At 33.0% G+C, this 15882-nt stretch overlaps 1 protein-coding gene across 1 annotated transcript; it reads right to left on the bottom strand.

Annotated features, from left to right (window-relative positions):
* Positions 1-947: 947 nt before the first annotated feature.
* On the bottom strand, positions 948-2216 carry LOC111995668 (EG45-like domain containing protein). The gene is made up of 2 exons (XM_024027586.2): positions 1645-2216; positions 948-1292 (listed from the first exon to the last, which is right to left on the bottom strand). Exons 1-2 carry the CDS (start codon positions 2076-2078, stop codon positions 1199-1201), a joined length of 528 nt encoding a protein of 175 aa, XP_023883354.2. The 5' UTR covers positions 2079-2216; the 3' UTR covers positions 948-1198.
* Between the last annotated feature and the right edge of the window lie 13666 nt (positions 2217-15882).

Raw genomic sequence — 15882 nt, 5'->3', positions numbered from 1 at the left:
TGTGTGTAAAATTCCATCTTGAAGACTTGAACCCTGACCCTTGCTTTAATATGTTTAATACTTTTTATTTTTATTAATGTGAGAATAGTATTCACTTGCCATTGAACAAACATAAAAAAATACAAAAATCAGTACTCCTTTGTGGGATTTAAATCCAGTGTAATAGCTTATAATTTGACATATGAGAGAGAAATGTTAAAACAACAAAGCGATAAGAAGGCAGAAGTTATTAGGTTTATTTATTTTTTTATGCAAGGACTAAGATCAAAAGCATTTTTAATCTTAGCCCTTCAATGTGATGTTGCATAGTGCAATAACTTGTTCAACGGATTGAAAACTTTTGCTTTATGGTGTAATGCCGAGGCACCAACGGTGTTGGAAAAAAAGTAGAGGCTCTCATACCATGTGAATTATTGTAAAAATGGTTGGCCAATAAGTATATTATTATTATTATAAACTCTATAGTTTATTATTATAAACTATAGAGTTTAATTAGGCTGAGTAGGTAAGGAGAACAACACTTTGGTTAGTAAGGTGGATAATATATATATATATATATATAGGCACATGTATAGTGTTAGGGATATGGTCCTAACCTAAACTCCTAATTATCTTTTCAAGGATTCTTAAGCTGCATCGGATTGGTGTGTGTTCCCACTTAGTATTTGCGATGATGTACCTATCATGTGGTATTTGTGAATTGCTTGGTGCACGTACGAGATGTCATTATAGTTATTGTGTGAGATGAAAAGTGTTTTTCTTTGTGTGCTTCATTAGACAGCTATAATCTGGCAATAAGGCTCTGCCCATGGTCAAGCAGCCAGTGCTTACTGCGACGTGGCAGCCATGGACGGCCTGGTTAGTTACACTTACATGCGAATGGACAGTCAGTTACTGTTAAAAGAGACCAGAGAAATAATGCAGTAATTTTCCAGAAATAACATATATATACACTACTGTAAAGAGACCAGAGAAATAACATATACTACTGTAACAGTTTTTTCCCCTAGAACATCACACGAAACGTTTTATTTTTTTACAAGTTTCAATTTCACTATGCACATATATAAACTAGAATATATATATATATACACACACATATATACACACACATATATAGGTTCCAATTTCAGAGAAACTGGCATTAAAAGAGGAAGTTTTATCAACCAACTGGACTACACATCTGATGAAGTCATGATCAGGGGTGGCCACTGGCATCCTGGGTGGTGGGGCTAGGGGCAGAGGGTGGGACCGGACCTCTGCCGAGTGGAACAACATCTTCACCATGAACCCTTTGATCATCAGCAAAATCAATATTAGTATAAAGCAAGTGCAAAACACATCAAGTGTTTGATTAACTATACCGAAGTAACCATGTATATAAACAACCAATTACTAGCGTGTTCACACAACAACAACAACACACACCCATTTATATAAACCTGCTGATTATAAATTCAAATTTACAAAACTTTTTAGCTTAATTAATGTCAAATAATTAAGGAGGAAGAGGGAAGAGAATATCCAGAGTATACAACAAGCTATACAACATAAAAAGTGACGAAAATAATTGAAGGAATTTCTAGGCAACAAGCTAAGGCCATATATTGTCTTAAAGAGGAAAGGGTATTGAAAAAACCTTACCGTTCAAACTCTATATTGATGTAGGAAGAAGCAGTTGATGAATTTGCAATAGTCTTAAAAGCTGTGTTGGATAAAACCATGGTGGTGTTATAAGTTGAGTGGGCAAAAGGTGGTTGACCCATGTAATCAACAATCGTGATCAGAATTGTCTGGTTTTGATTACAAGCATCTGGTGTTGTATCACTGATGCACCTCACAAAGTATTGCCTTCCACAAGCTGCACCATTGTCCCATATTCCATCACCGGCTGCTGCGAAAAAGTTCCCGGATGGAAAGTTTGATGCATCGCCTCCATAACATACTGTGGGTAAATATGGGGAAGTATACTGGGCTGCGGTGCCAACATCACTATAAGAGGTATGGAAATGGAGGAACAATGAAACCAAGAATAACTTGAGAAATAACCATTGAAGTTTTGGCTGTGACCTATTCATTTTTCTCTGCTTGTGAGTGAGTAGTGACTTGGGACTCGTTGAGAGTAAAAAGGGGGTTGGAAAATTAAGAAGTAGCTTCTTTTCCTTGGCTATCTGGTACTTGATCAATAATGTTTTTCCTTAACCTTGAAGTTCATGAGATTTGAGAGAACAAGAGAGCAGAAGAACTATTTATAATAGGGAACGTCGAGTCACACCTCCCCAGGGTATAGACGTATGGTAGCTAGACAAGGTTGCAAATCAAGATACTAGTGGCTGTGACCTATTCAAAATTTCCAAATTTCTAGTCTAAAGTGAAACTCAATTACAACCGGCCTAACTTTTATCCCTCGGTATACCATGCATTGGGATTTGGCCATCTCTTCTCAACTTATTGGAGTGTACTTGACGAGCTGATTGAAAATTAGATTAATTTTCGACAAATTTAACTTAATTCAACTTTCCTCAATTTAAATGGATATTACTTTCTGGACTAGTGGGATCAGATTGGATGTTATTGAATTGCTTTATGATGCATTTGGATAACATGATTTGAGCAATTAGATTTGAATTTAAGTGATTTAAATTCAAATAACTTATTTGGAAAGTTTAAATCCATCATGGGTTTTAAACCTTTAAAAAGTTTAGATTTGAAATAATTTATAAAATCAATAAATTTAAAATTAAGGCGTTTCAAATCTATTAAATTAAAATTAAAATTCAAAATCTAAATCTAATTGCCAACATCACTATAAGAGGTATGGAAATGGAGGAACAATGAAACCAAGAATAACTTGAGAAATAACCATTGAAGTTTTGGCTGTGACCTATTCATTTTTCTCTGCTTGTGAGTGAGTAGTGACTTGGGACTCGTTGAGAGTATAAGGGGGTTGGAAAATTAAGAAGTAGCTTCTTTTCCTTGGCTATCTGGTATTTGATCAATAATGTTTTTCCTTAGCCTTGAATTTAATGAGATTTGAGAGAACAAGAGAGCAGAAGAAACCATTTATAATAGGGGACGTCGAGTCACACCTCCCCAGGGTATAGACGTATGGTAGCTAGACAAGGCTGCAAATCAAGATACTAGTGGCTGTGACCTATTCAAAATTTCCAAATTTCTAGTCTAAAATGACACTCAATTACAACCGGCCTAACTTTTATCCCTCGGTATACCATGCATTGGGATTTGGCCATCTCTTCTCAACTTATTGGAGTTTTACTTGGCGAGTTGATTGAAAATTAGGCTAATTTTCGGCAAATTTAACTTAATTCAACTACTCCTCTCAATTTAAATGGATTGACATGTTTTGGACTAGGTGGGAACAGATTGGATGTTATTGAATTGCTTTATGGTGAGTTTAGATAACATGATTTGAGTATTTAGATTTGGATTTAAGTGATTTAAATTCAAATAACTTATTTGGAAAGTTTAAATCCACCAAGGGTTCTAAACCTTTAAAAAGTTTGGATTTGAAATAACTTATAAAATCAATAGATTTAAAATTAAGGCGTTTCAAATCTATTAAATTAAAATTCAAATCCAAAATCTAAATCTAAATTCCCAAACTCAATCTTAGTTTTTCTTTTTGAGAATCGAAGTTGGCATCTTGATTTTGTTGTTCTAGACTTCTAGAGACCGTTTGGTAATGTTGTTCTAATAACGTTATTTGTATTTTTTAAAAATACTTACGGGTGAAAAAGTGTGAAAATACGTGTAATATTGTTTAAACACTAAAAACTGTTGTTTAAACCCACCAACCAAACAACCCCCTAGTTTTTCTTTTTCCACCACTGTAATGGCTGGCTATTGCTAAGAGATGCATCAATACTCAATCCGTTGTTAATCTTGCATTATTACTTTCACACACTCATTCCGTGGTCAAAGATGTTTATCCAACTACTACCTTGTACAAATAAAGGCACACTGTGCTCTTGGCATTAATTGTTGAATAGGTCATAGGTGAATTGTGATATGATGATGACAATAAACTCATATTGCCTTCAAATCAACTTGCCAGTTGCCAACAACCATATATATATTAAACACATTGAAATTTGGAAAAGAGCATATATGTAGAATATAAATGAGCTTATAAACACCTGTTTAGTGTTTAACGATTTCCTTGAATTTCCATTGCCCCTTCTATCCATAAAAACCCCAAAAATCCAAGTACCACAATTTTTGTTAAACACTGTCATAAATCTATTATCACTGGCTATAAGGTGAAAAAAAAATTGATAGATCAATGTGAAAAGGACAATCAATCAATTATAATTTATCACATAAAATAACTGTGATAAAAATATATAGCAAAAGTCGTGGTAAGAATATATAGCAAAATATATAGAAACCATGTGATTCTTCTACAAGTAGTTAGAATTTAGAAACTCCTGATAGTGCTTTCCAAATGACGGCCTGTCTGGCGACTATTCATTCATTTTATAAAATCCAATCAAGAAGGCTTTAGGTTACATTTTTTTTTACTGGAAAAGGAGATACTGGCCCGCCTTAATGGGGCCCAAAAGATTCTCTGAATGTACCACGTCAATTTCTGGCTACAGTAGGAAGAAATTTGTCAAACCAATTAGTCAATTACAAGACATTTGGTGCGTGGAAGAATTTTAGCTCTTCATAGCCAGCACAGAATAATAGATAATTGGGTCTAGTTAATATATGTCTTTGAGCCTTTAGGGTATTAGTTAATAATTTATTTAAAGAAAATTTTAATATTACTTTTATGAGAAATGAAAAAAATTATCAAAATATTAATTAATTTTTTTTATTTCTCATAATTTTTTTTAAATATATTATTAATCAGTGCCCTAAGAGCACTCGTTAGCATTTTCTAATGTTTATTCCTAAAAGGTATATGCTTTCTTATAAATACCTTGGACATTCATTTGGACATATACAATATTCTCTCTATAGACTCTGTTACGTAGTCTATGATCACCACCATGACCGGGACTGCCATCATCCACTTTAGAGACATTGAATTGGTTATATTGTACTTGAATGATGAATGATTTGGTGCTGAATCACTTTGTCAACCTCTATACCTCAGAATTAGAACACTGCCGTCAATTGCCTTTTGCTACAGATTTAAGAATAAGAATGCTTGTATCTGTTATTGTTCACAAGTAGTTGACATTTCCTTTTTCGCGGTTGATATTTAGAATGAAAGTTCATAGAATCCATAATTTATATATAATAAAACCATTAATTATTATGATATTATTGATAATGACTGATCCCATTTGAATCATATGGATCATTAAATATGTCCTAACTTTGTGTATAATGTGTAAGGTACTATATATATCTAACATTAAAAGCATACTACAAACTCTATTAAAAATAGAAAATTTGTGCTATATTGCTTTTTTTTTTTTTTTTTTTTTTTGGCTTTTCAATTTTTGCACCTTTTCATTTTGTAAAAAACCTGTATCTCTCTTTCTCATTTCACTCTAGCTCTCTAACTCTTTAGAGACCCAAAACACACTATTCACTGTATCTCTCTCTAACTCTTTAGAGCATTCCAGCAAATTCATCAAATTTTTGTACTGTTTAGAGAATGAACAGTGACTTTTACTTTTATCTATCAACTTTTCAAATACACTTTTCAACAGATTCTCTATCACATTCTTATCTCATTTAAATATTATTTCTTCATTTATTATTTATTCTTTTTTTAACAACTACACATTTTTCAACATTTTTTTATTCCACACCTGATTATTATAATAGAAAAAAACATTTGAAGAATGAACAGTAGCCCAACCATTGGAGATGCTCTTAGAGACCCAAAATCCCACCCAAACACCCAGCTCAAACACTATTTATCTTTTAAACTCTCTCTCTCTCTCTCTCTCTCTCTCTCTCTCTCTCTCTCTCTCTCTATCATCGATCTCTAAATCCACCACCCACCCCTTCACAATAACCCCACCACCACCACCAAACGCTCAGTGGTTGCCACCTAGGAAACCAATCCACCCTGTGCTGCCACCTCATTTCACTCCCAAAAACCAAATGCTCTCTCTGTAAGTTGTCTCGAACACTCTTTCGTTTTTTTTTTAAATTTTTTTTTATCTGTGTGTTGGTTTATGATTTTCAAATGTGCATTGGTTTGTTAATGTGATTAGGGTATTTTACTACTCTTGTTTGATTGTTAATGATTTATTTATTTATTTTTGGTTTGAGTTGTTAGATGTGTCCAAATGCATTATTATTGTCTCAATTTGTGTCTCATTGCTGACAATGTAGTGGAAAATAAAGGAAACTAGAGAGCTTGAAATTGATTTTTTTTTTTGGGTCTTGGTTTGTGTTTGATTGCTGAGAAAATGGTAGAAAGGAAAGGAAAATTAGAGGGAAATTAGCCCAGTTCAAATTTCTTTGCATGCATGCACTGTTTAAGATAATTTGTCTACACTCTCATCTTGTGGGGTTGATTTGTTTCTCTGTGTCTTAGTTTTGGAGTTTTAAGGTTCTAGATTGCTTTATAAAAGCCAGTTCCTTCTTGGTTAATTTTCACAAATCGGGCTTTATTGTATTTTTTTAATATGGGTTTTAGGCATGTAAGATAATGTTGTTGGATTAAGGTTTGGTTGGGCTGATTTGGAAGTTTGGAGTTTAATAGTAACTGTTCAGTTGTTGTTTGTTTGTGTGTTTTTATTTTATTTTTATTTTTATTTTTTTTTTTTTTGGTTGCCAAATGCAAGATTGTATTTGGGTTTCTTTAAAGCTGAACTATGTTTTAATTTAGTGTGGTTGATATGCTTACTAATTAAATAGAAAGTTTTTATAATGTAGTTCTTGCTAGTTATTGGTATTTAGATACAATGTACCTTTGGTCTAAATTGTCTCATGGATTCTCCTAGAAAAGGGAAAAAAATAATGAAATAAGAGAATAAGACAGTTGTGTAAATACCACCCTGGTGAAGCCTAAGTATCCAATTATGTTTTTTTTTTTATCTGCTGGATTGTGTGATTTAAGGATTTATACTCTATTTATCATTGATGGCTTACCAGAAAAGGGAGGAAATGCATTTTGGATTCAAAGAAGATTCAAAGAAGTAAGATTTTAGATGAATTAGCGGTTCTAGGTTTATACCCTAACAGTCAAATGAATTACTAGTGGAGGGCTATTTTTGTTGTTGTTTCCCTCTTTTCTTTTTTCTTTTTTTACAAGTATTGTTGTTGTTAATAATAATTAGTTACATGCAGCATTATATTTCAATCATATTACATTTTTCTGCTTTTGTTTTTGTTTTTGTTTCTTTTTGTTATGTTATGTAATGTGTCCAGCATTATATTTCATTCATATCAACTTGTTTTTTACTTGTTGTTGTGCTTATATGCTTGTTTTTATTTTACACTTTGACAGTTGAAATGGCAAGGCGAAAATCAAATTTGCACACGCGTTCCAAGAGCGTAACCGTGGAAGGAGCTTTTATGGAATATGTGGATGAAGAAATGAACCAAGAAATGCATGAAGCTTCATCGCGAGGTAGGGCTTACAACTTGATATCAAATTTTCTATTAGTTTGCTTAAAAATTCTATTAAAAAATAAAAATAAATAAAGGAGCAGCCTCTATGTCTCAGCCCCTGCCCTATATGTCTTATGATGGCTGTTGTCTATTTTTATATATTTTTTTAAACGTGACAGTTTTATTTGTTATGCCTGTATGCATGTTGAAACTCTCAAGTTCTATGGTTAGGTTCATGTTAATCATTTAATTGCTAATCAATACAATCATGCTCAAGTATGTTATTCAAACAATAATAATATCAATCATAGTTGCAAATTTAATAAGCAACACACGTATCCATGCCTTCTCTCTAATCCACCTAGATAGTTGAATTTTATTTAAAAATTCTTAAGTTGAATTTAAATTGAAAATTCGATTCCACTTTATTTAAACTGATGCTAATTTCTTAAGTTGAATTTTCTAATATTATGCCCCACCATCTACTAACTAGTAAACACGAAGATAGAGAAAAAAAGACCTTTGTTTACGATTTGTTTTTTATTTTTGTTGGGTTCTCATTGTTTATCTTTGTATTTGTGTGTATTTAGATAAATTAGCCATCTTTAATGAGAAATCCTCCGTATATAGCAAATATGAGGGTCTTTCTGGGTTGGTTTGCTTTTACTTAATCTTTGTTGGGTTCTGATTGTTTAGAGAGATATTTATTTGCAGCTAGTTTATATTGTATGTGAAATTATCATTGTATCATTTCCAAGCAATTTAACCATAAAATATTTTGATAATGCTTATTTGGGTGCCTTTTATTTTTATTGGGTTTTCATTGTTTATCTTTATATTTGTGTGCCTTTATTTTTAGTTTTTATTTTGATCTTTGTTGGTTCCTGATTGTTTAGATAGGTATTTGTCTGCAGTTAGTGGAATTAGCTTATTGTGTGTGAAATACTCATTATAAATTAAGAAAATGGTTACTTTTTCTTTGTTTGTGGTCTTATCTTATCCATAAAGTGATTATGAGGAACTGATTGAACTGGAAAAAAGAGAGTAAACATTTTGCTTGTTTTTGTTGTTTAGGAAGTGATAATGGTTAAAATTTTAACATTTGATGAGTGTCTATGTTAAAATCTGTGCCAATTTTTTCTAATGCATAATTTAAATTTCAGATGTGCAGCCACCTGTACATGCCACTTGCAGGCCAAGCAAGTACTTGGATGTTTGGGATCTTCCTGACGACCAAGTAATTGACTTGCCGGTAAATAGTATGCATCAACCGATTGATGAGGGGCGAGGGCTTTCACTGGTTTCTTGAGGACGATTGCGCGAAACCCCACATGTGCTCGATTAGATATCTGAGTTGGAGGACATGCGAAGAACTTAAGAAGAGTGTTGGCATCTTGTAGAGGTAAACCACGAACTTATAATACTTGTAATTATGACATTTTAGCATGATTGTTGCAGTTCTAATTCTAACTCAATTATTTGATTGTAATTTGCTAACTCAACTATTTGATTGTAGCGAAAATACACCATCCCTACTAATCCTATTGCATATGCGGGTTTGAAGACATTTACCTTACAAAAAATTGGGAAGGCTTGGAGGGATCACAAGTGTAGGCTGAAAATGGCTCATTACATACCGCATCCAAGAAACAAAGTACAGGTGAAGAGCAACGGACCTAAGGGATGCATACCAGAAGATTGGGGTATTCTTGTTGACCATTGGTATATTGAGGATGTAGTGGTATTTTTTTTTTTTTTAAGATGTGCTTAATCTGTGTTTTTGGCTTTCATTACTGCCATGTTAGTACTGTGCTTTGTTTCTTTGGATATGGTGTTCTTTGGTTGCATAAAGCAACTGGTTGATGGGATTGATATTTTATGCTGAAAAACTCTAAGTTGAACACATACTTACGTTGATTTTTTTTTGTTGCTGTGTATTTGTTATTTTGTGATGATGGTTTAAATTTTGGTTGTTATGGAATTGTGAAGGACTACGGAGTCAAACCATAAACCGAATTCCTACCAAGAGCTTTGATTCAACTAATTCCATTAGGAATAAAATTACTGTTAATTAAGTTAAAATTACTTTTAATTAATTGCTATGGCATTAAGTACTTGGTGAATTGCACTGCACTTGCACATGTCTGGGTTCTTTCACTTGTATTTGAAGGACTTGCTTTATCACATTTCATAGTCATGGCACTTGTATTAGATACTTTTGTAGTATTGTTTGTGCAGGTATAGTTCTTTGTCTAGTTTTTATTTTATTTTTTATGTAATCACTTTGATTGCATTGGTTTCAATGTTGTGACCTAATTATTGCCTTTTTTTTTTTTTTTTGGTATGTAGGACGTTCCTTCGATCCTACAATCCCAGCTCTCCAAAAATCATCAACCATCCCATCAACCAAGCAGTTCATAAATTTTATGTTGAGGACATTTTTTGTACAAAGAACCACATTTGAACTCTAAACACATTTTTTCCAAGTGTTGAAAAATATTTTGCAAGTGTACAAAGGACCACATCTTTCTTTTGTTAATTTTATGATGATGGTTATAGACAAAGTTATGTATTTGATAATATATTTCTATGTTAATATAATGTTAGTTTGGAGACATTTGTGGTGTTATCTAGTTACATTTGTGGTATTGTCTTAGTAGAGCTAAAATTGTTACAGGTTATTTGTAATAGAAATGTGTTTTTAGAACCCAGGAGGGGGGAAAAAAAAACCTATAATGGCAGCTGTGGGGTCCGTGGGCCTGATAGCCTCGGCCCATCATATAGCAGGCCCAAGGCCCATGCCAAGGAGCGCAAGCTATTTCTGAGGAGAAGGGGGGGGGAGCCTATTCTCCTGGATCCACGCCGAGGATACCTTGTCCTCGGCCTGACAAAGGTGATTTTGGGGAGAGGTTAACCCCAAAGTAAAGCTGTCACTATCGCATTGAATGCACTCAACCAACCCCCTGGCCGCATTAATGGGGAGGTAACCCTTGGCAGGATAACGTTGGTTAGAGTGAGCCACTTGAGTGCCGATAAGACCTCTGATGGACGGACAACCAGAAGAAAAGCGAATAGACGATCAACAGATGGAAGCAGAGATAGAGAAGAGTAAGAAAACTATAAAAGAAGAGAGTAAGCAAGAAGGGTGGGGGGGAAAAAAAGAAAGAGAACCTGGAGGCCTCGGCCACAGCAGGAGAGCATTCCCCTATTTGTAAGACACTTAGCCTTTTTTATTTAAAAAGTTTGTGCATGGTGATCGACGGCCAGCACCTAAGCCTGTCAACCCACTCTCTATAAATTTATTGTTTGGCTTATTGGGCTGAAACCCAACACTCAATTCAAATTGGGTCCCTCATCAGCAAGCACGCAAAAACCACTACTGAAGGACTAAAATTATGAAATAATTGGAGGCTATAACAGCGTTTTTTGGCATGCCGCTAAAGTCTCATATAGTGCACGGGCGTAACCGCCGCTAAAGGTGCGTAGAGTCTATTGTTTAATAAACCTTGTAGCGGTGCTTACTACTCACCGCTAAAGGTTGTCACATATAGCGACGGGTCTATCCCGCCACTAAAAGGTCAATTGACCTGAATGGTAATCTCATATGGCAGCGTTTCTGCCTGCCACAATAGGCCAAAAGCGCCACTAAATAGTTAGTCTATTGCGGCATTTTTTGTTATCGCCACAATAGGCCAAAAAGACCTTTAGCAGTGGCTTTTTGGGTTTTGCGGCGTTTTTGGCCCGCCGCAATAGTCCAGTTTTTGTAGTGTGCCTTTGTAGGAGTAGTCAACTGTGAGTTGGAATCTACACAAGAAAGTTTGCTGTAATAGTGGCAGCTTCTATATGACTTGCCTCTGTTATTCAATCTTTGTCTCTAACATATATATATTTTCTTACCTGAAATGGGTGTCATTAAAAACTAAGTAAACTAAAAATTTCTCCTAGACTCATGTAAAATGATAAAGAAGAAAGTATGAACAACAAAATTTTCATTGTGTATGGTTGAAGATATTTGATGAAGACCTTCAATTGTAGCATATGACATCATTCATTACGAAAATTTAAATTTTGTGACATATTTTAGCAACAATTAGTTGCTTATTGTTGGAAAATAATAATATTCATAAACATTCTTAGAAGTTTTTAGTGAGTGGATATTGTCTTTAACAAATAAGTACTAATAAACTATTATAGTAAAATAGATATTCATATGTTAAATAGCTACCATAACTTTGTGTGTGATAAAAATTCTTATACGAATGAGATTAACTTTGTCTGTCATACATTTTTTTATCTATATAGTTTTATACTTCTTCAAATAGAAATTTTATCTTAATTTTCTCACTCAAGAGGCAGTATGTGCATTGCATGTGCCACCCTAACTAGTATATATAAAAAGAGCCAATGAGTTAGTGCTTCACTACCACCGTTAAAATCTTTGGTTTGTTCAATTCTTTTTTTGTTTTTTAACGGTACTTGCTCCACAATACTATGATTTGTTACGCTTGCCTCCGTTGAACTTGCTTATATAATAATAAAAAAATATTAACGTAAGAAATTGCCACAATATTTTCACAATTGTTAAGGTGTAAATTTCCATAAAATAATAAAATTTCATACTAGAACCAACCACAATTAAAAATAAAGGTATTGTAAAGAAAAAAAAAAGTGCTACATTCACAACATTTTTATAACAAATTTTAAGTAGTAAATTGTTATTCTAATTTAAACTTATCAATGAAATTACTTTTTGGCCCATCAATAACAACCTATAATAACCTACTACTTATAATTTGTAATGAAAATGTTATGAATATAACATTTCTCTTGTAAAAAAGATTAAGACATCTTGTTATCGTCACAATATTTTCACAACTACTAAGGGTGTCAATTCTTTACAAGTCAAAGTACAATATAACAAAGTTGTAAAAGTATTATGAAAATGTTGTGTCATTCTTTGTATTTCTAGAAAATTTTTTTATTAGTCAACTTTTGTTGAGCCAAAATTCACCATTTCACGTATAGTTTTCTTGGATTGAATTTTTGTATTTTTTTTTCTTTAGGCACCATTTTAAGTAAAAACACCTAGTTTTACACGCACGCGTACAATCACACACACACACACACACACACACACAACTTAGGATTAAAATACTCTTCATCCTTTATGTTTGAGGTAGTTCAGAATTCCTCCTTAAACTTTAAAATCAAGCAATTTCCCCCTTAATATTTTGAAAAATAGCAAATATGTCATATTCTTATTCTCTCAATTAAACCTTAATAAACGCTTATGGTTGTTAAAATATTCCATTATGTAGTGGCTAAAATACTCTCGCCAAATTTTAACATCCCAAAAATTTTCTTTACATATTTTGAGTTTTAGATGATAGTAATGCTTAGAAAGTTAGAATTGTAATATAAGGTGTTTTAATTGTTACCTAGAAGACATTGATTTTCTAGTTTTAAATCTTCAAAACTTATAACTTATCTAATGAAAAATTCGTTGACATGTGTTTTTTTTTTTCTTGCCTAAAATGGGTGTTCATAAAAACTAATTAAGCTAAAAATTGTAGTTAGACTCATGTAAAATAATAAAGAATAAAGTAAGAATGACAAAATCTTCATTGTGTATGGTTGAAAGTATTTGATGAAGAGTTTCAATTGTAGCATATAACATCATTCATTGCAAAAATTTAAATATTTTGACAAGGTTTTAGCAAAACTCAGTTACTTATTGTTGGGAGATGATGATATTTGTTATCATTCTTAAAAATATTTAATGATTGAATATTGGCTTTAGCTAATAGGTATCAAAATTCGTATAAAAATTAGATTAACTTTGTATGACATAAATTTTTTATGTATACAATTTCATACTTCTTCAAATAAAAATAGTCAACTTGTAAATGATTCAATGACTGAAGAGATTGGTGGTTGAGCTATTGTTGCCCCAACAAGAAATTTGTACTATTGTAGCAGTTTTTTTGCGGCAGGTGCAAAAAATGCCATTATATGTCACCTATTGTGGCGTTTTTTGGGACTGTTGCTATACATAGGGTCTATTGCGGCATTTTTTGGCACCGCCACTACAGGTATAGTCTTTTGTGGCGTCCTACAGTGGCGGGACATAAAACCGCCGCCATATATATGTTTTAGCAGTGGTAATGTAGATATAGCGGCACTCCTGAAACTTACCGCAATAAATACATCATTTTGTGCAGATGCTATAGCAGCGGTAGAGAAAAACGCCGCAATAGGGACTCCTTTTTGCGGCGTTTTTCCTTAGTTATAGTGGTTTGATAGACCGTCGCTATAAACCTTCTAACTCCCCGCCTCTCCCTAAATCTTCCCTCTATTTTTTTTTTTTGGCTTTTCAATTTTTGCACCTTTTCATCTTTGTAAAAAACCCTGTATCTCTCTTATCTCATTTCACTCTAGCTCTCTAACTCTTTAGAGACCCAAAACACACTATTCACTGTATCTCTCTCTAACTCTTTAGAGCATTTCCAGCAAATTCATCAAATTTTTGTACTGTTTAGAGAATGAACAGTGACTTTTACTTTTATCTATCAACTTTTTCAAATACACTTTTCAACAGATTCTCTATCACATTCTTTATCTCATTTAAATATTATTTCTTCATTTATTATTTATTCTTTTTTTAACAACTACACATTTTTCAACATTTTTTTATTCAACACCTGATTATTATAATAGAAAAAAACATTTGAAGAATGAACAGTAGCCCAACCATTGGAGATGCTCTTAGAGACCCAAAATCCCACCCAAACACCCAGCTCAAACACTATTTATCTTTTAAACTCTATCTCTCTCTCTCTATCTCTCTCTCTCTCTCTCTCTCTCTCTCTCTTTCTCTCACTCTCCCTCTTGATCTCTAAATCACAGACCCAAAATCCCACCACCTTCACAATAACCCCACCACCACCACCAAACGCTCAGTGGTTGCCACCTAGGAAACCAATCCACCCTGTGCTGCCACCTCATTTCACTCCCAAAAACCAAATGCTCTCTCTGTAAGTTGTCTCGAACACTCTTTCGATTTTTTTTTTAAATTTTTTTTTATCTGTGTGTTGGTTTATGATTTTCAAATGTGCATTGGTTTGTTAATGTGATTAGGGTATTTTACTACTCTTGTTTGATTGTTAATGATTTATTTATTTATTTTTGGTTTGAGTTGTTAGATGTGTCCAAATGCATTATTATTGTCTCAATTTGTGTCTCATTGCTGACAATGTAGTGGAAAATAAAGGAAACTAGAGAGCTTGAAATTGATTTTTTTTTTTTGGGTCTTGGTTTGTGTTTGATTGCTGAGAAAATGGTAGAAAGGAAAGGAAAATTAGAGGGAAATTAGCCCAGTTCAAATTTCTTTGCATGCATGCACTGTTTAAGATAATTTGTCTACACTCTCATCTTGTGGGGTTGATTTGTTTCTCTGTGTCTTAGTTTTGGAGTTTTAAGGTTCTAGATTGCTTTATAAAAGCCAGTTCCTTCTTGGTTAATTTTCACAAATCGGGCTTTATTGTATTTTTTTAATATGGGTTTTAGGCATGTAAGATAATGTTGTTGGATTAAGGTTTGGTTGGGCTGATTTGGAAGTTTGGAGTTTAATAGTAACTGTTCAGTTGTTGTTTGTTTGTGTGTTTTTATTTTTATTTTTATTTTTTTTTTTGGTTGCCAAATGCAAGATTGTATTTGGGTTTCTTTAAAGCTAAACTATGTTTTAATTTAGTGTGGTTGATATGCTTACTAATTAAACAGAAAGTTTTTATAATGTAGTTCTTGCTAGTTATTGGTATTTAGATACAATGTAGCTTTGGTCTAAAATTGTCTCATGGATTCTGCTAGAAAAGGGAAAAAAATAATGAAATAAGAGAATAAGACAGTTGTGTAAATGCCACCCTGGTGAAGCCCAAGTATCCAATTATGTTTTTTTTTTATCTGCTGGATTGTGTGATTTAAGGATTTATACTCTATTTATCATTGATGGCTTACCAGAAAAGGGAGGAAATGCATTTTGGATTCAAAGAAGATTCAAAGAAGTAAGATTTTAGATGAATTAGCGGTTCTAGGTTTATACTCTAACAGTCAAATGAATTACTAGTGGAGGGCTATTTTTGTTGTTGTTTCCCTCTTTTTTTTTTTTTTTTACAAGTATTGTTGTTGTTAATAATAATTAGTTACATGCAGCATTATATTTCAATCATATTAAATTTTTCTGCTTTTGTTTTTGTTTTTGTTTCTTTTTTGTTATGTTATGTAATGTGTCCAGCAATATATTTCATTCATATCAACTTGTTTTTTACTTGTTGTTGTGCT

This window comes from Quercus suber, unplaced genomic scaffold (assembly GCF_002906115.3).
Source record: "Quercus suber isolate HL8 unplaced genomic scaffold, Cork oak 2.0 scaffold_785, whole genome shotgun sequence".
NCBI classification, from domain to species: domain Eukaryota; kingdom Viridiplantae; phylum Streptophyta; class Magnoliopsida; order Fagales; family Fagaceae; genus Quercus; species Quercus suber.
The sequence above is the reverse complement of the archived record's forward strand: the minus strand, read 5'-3'. Positions and strand labels throughout refer to the sequence as shown.

Bases quoted from the DNA above. Each gene is read 5' to 3' on its own strand.
- LOC111995668 (XM_024027586.2), bottom strand. From the start codon at position 2,078: ATGAATAGGTCACAGCCAAAACTTCAATGGTTATTTCTCAAGTTATTC. The intron at 1,293-1,644 runs GTAAGGTTTTTT...TGATGATCAAAG, and splicing joins ATCAATATAGAGTTTGAACG to GGTTCATGGTGAAGATGTTG.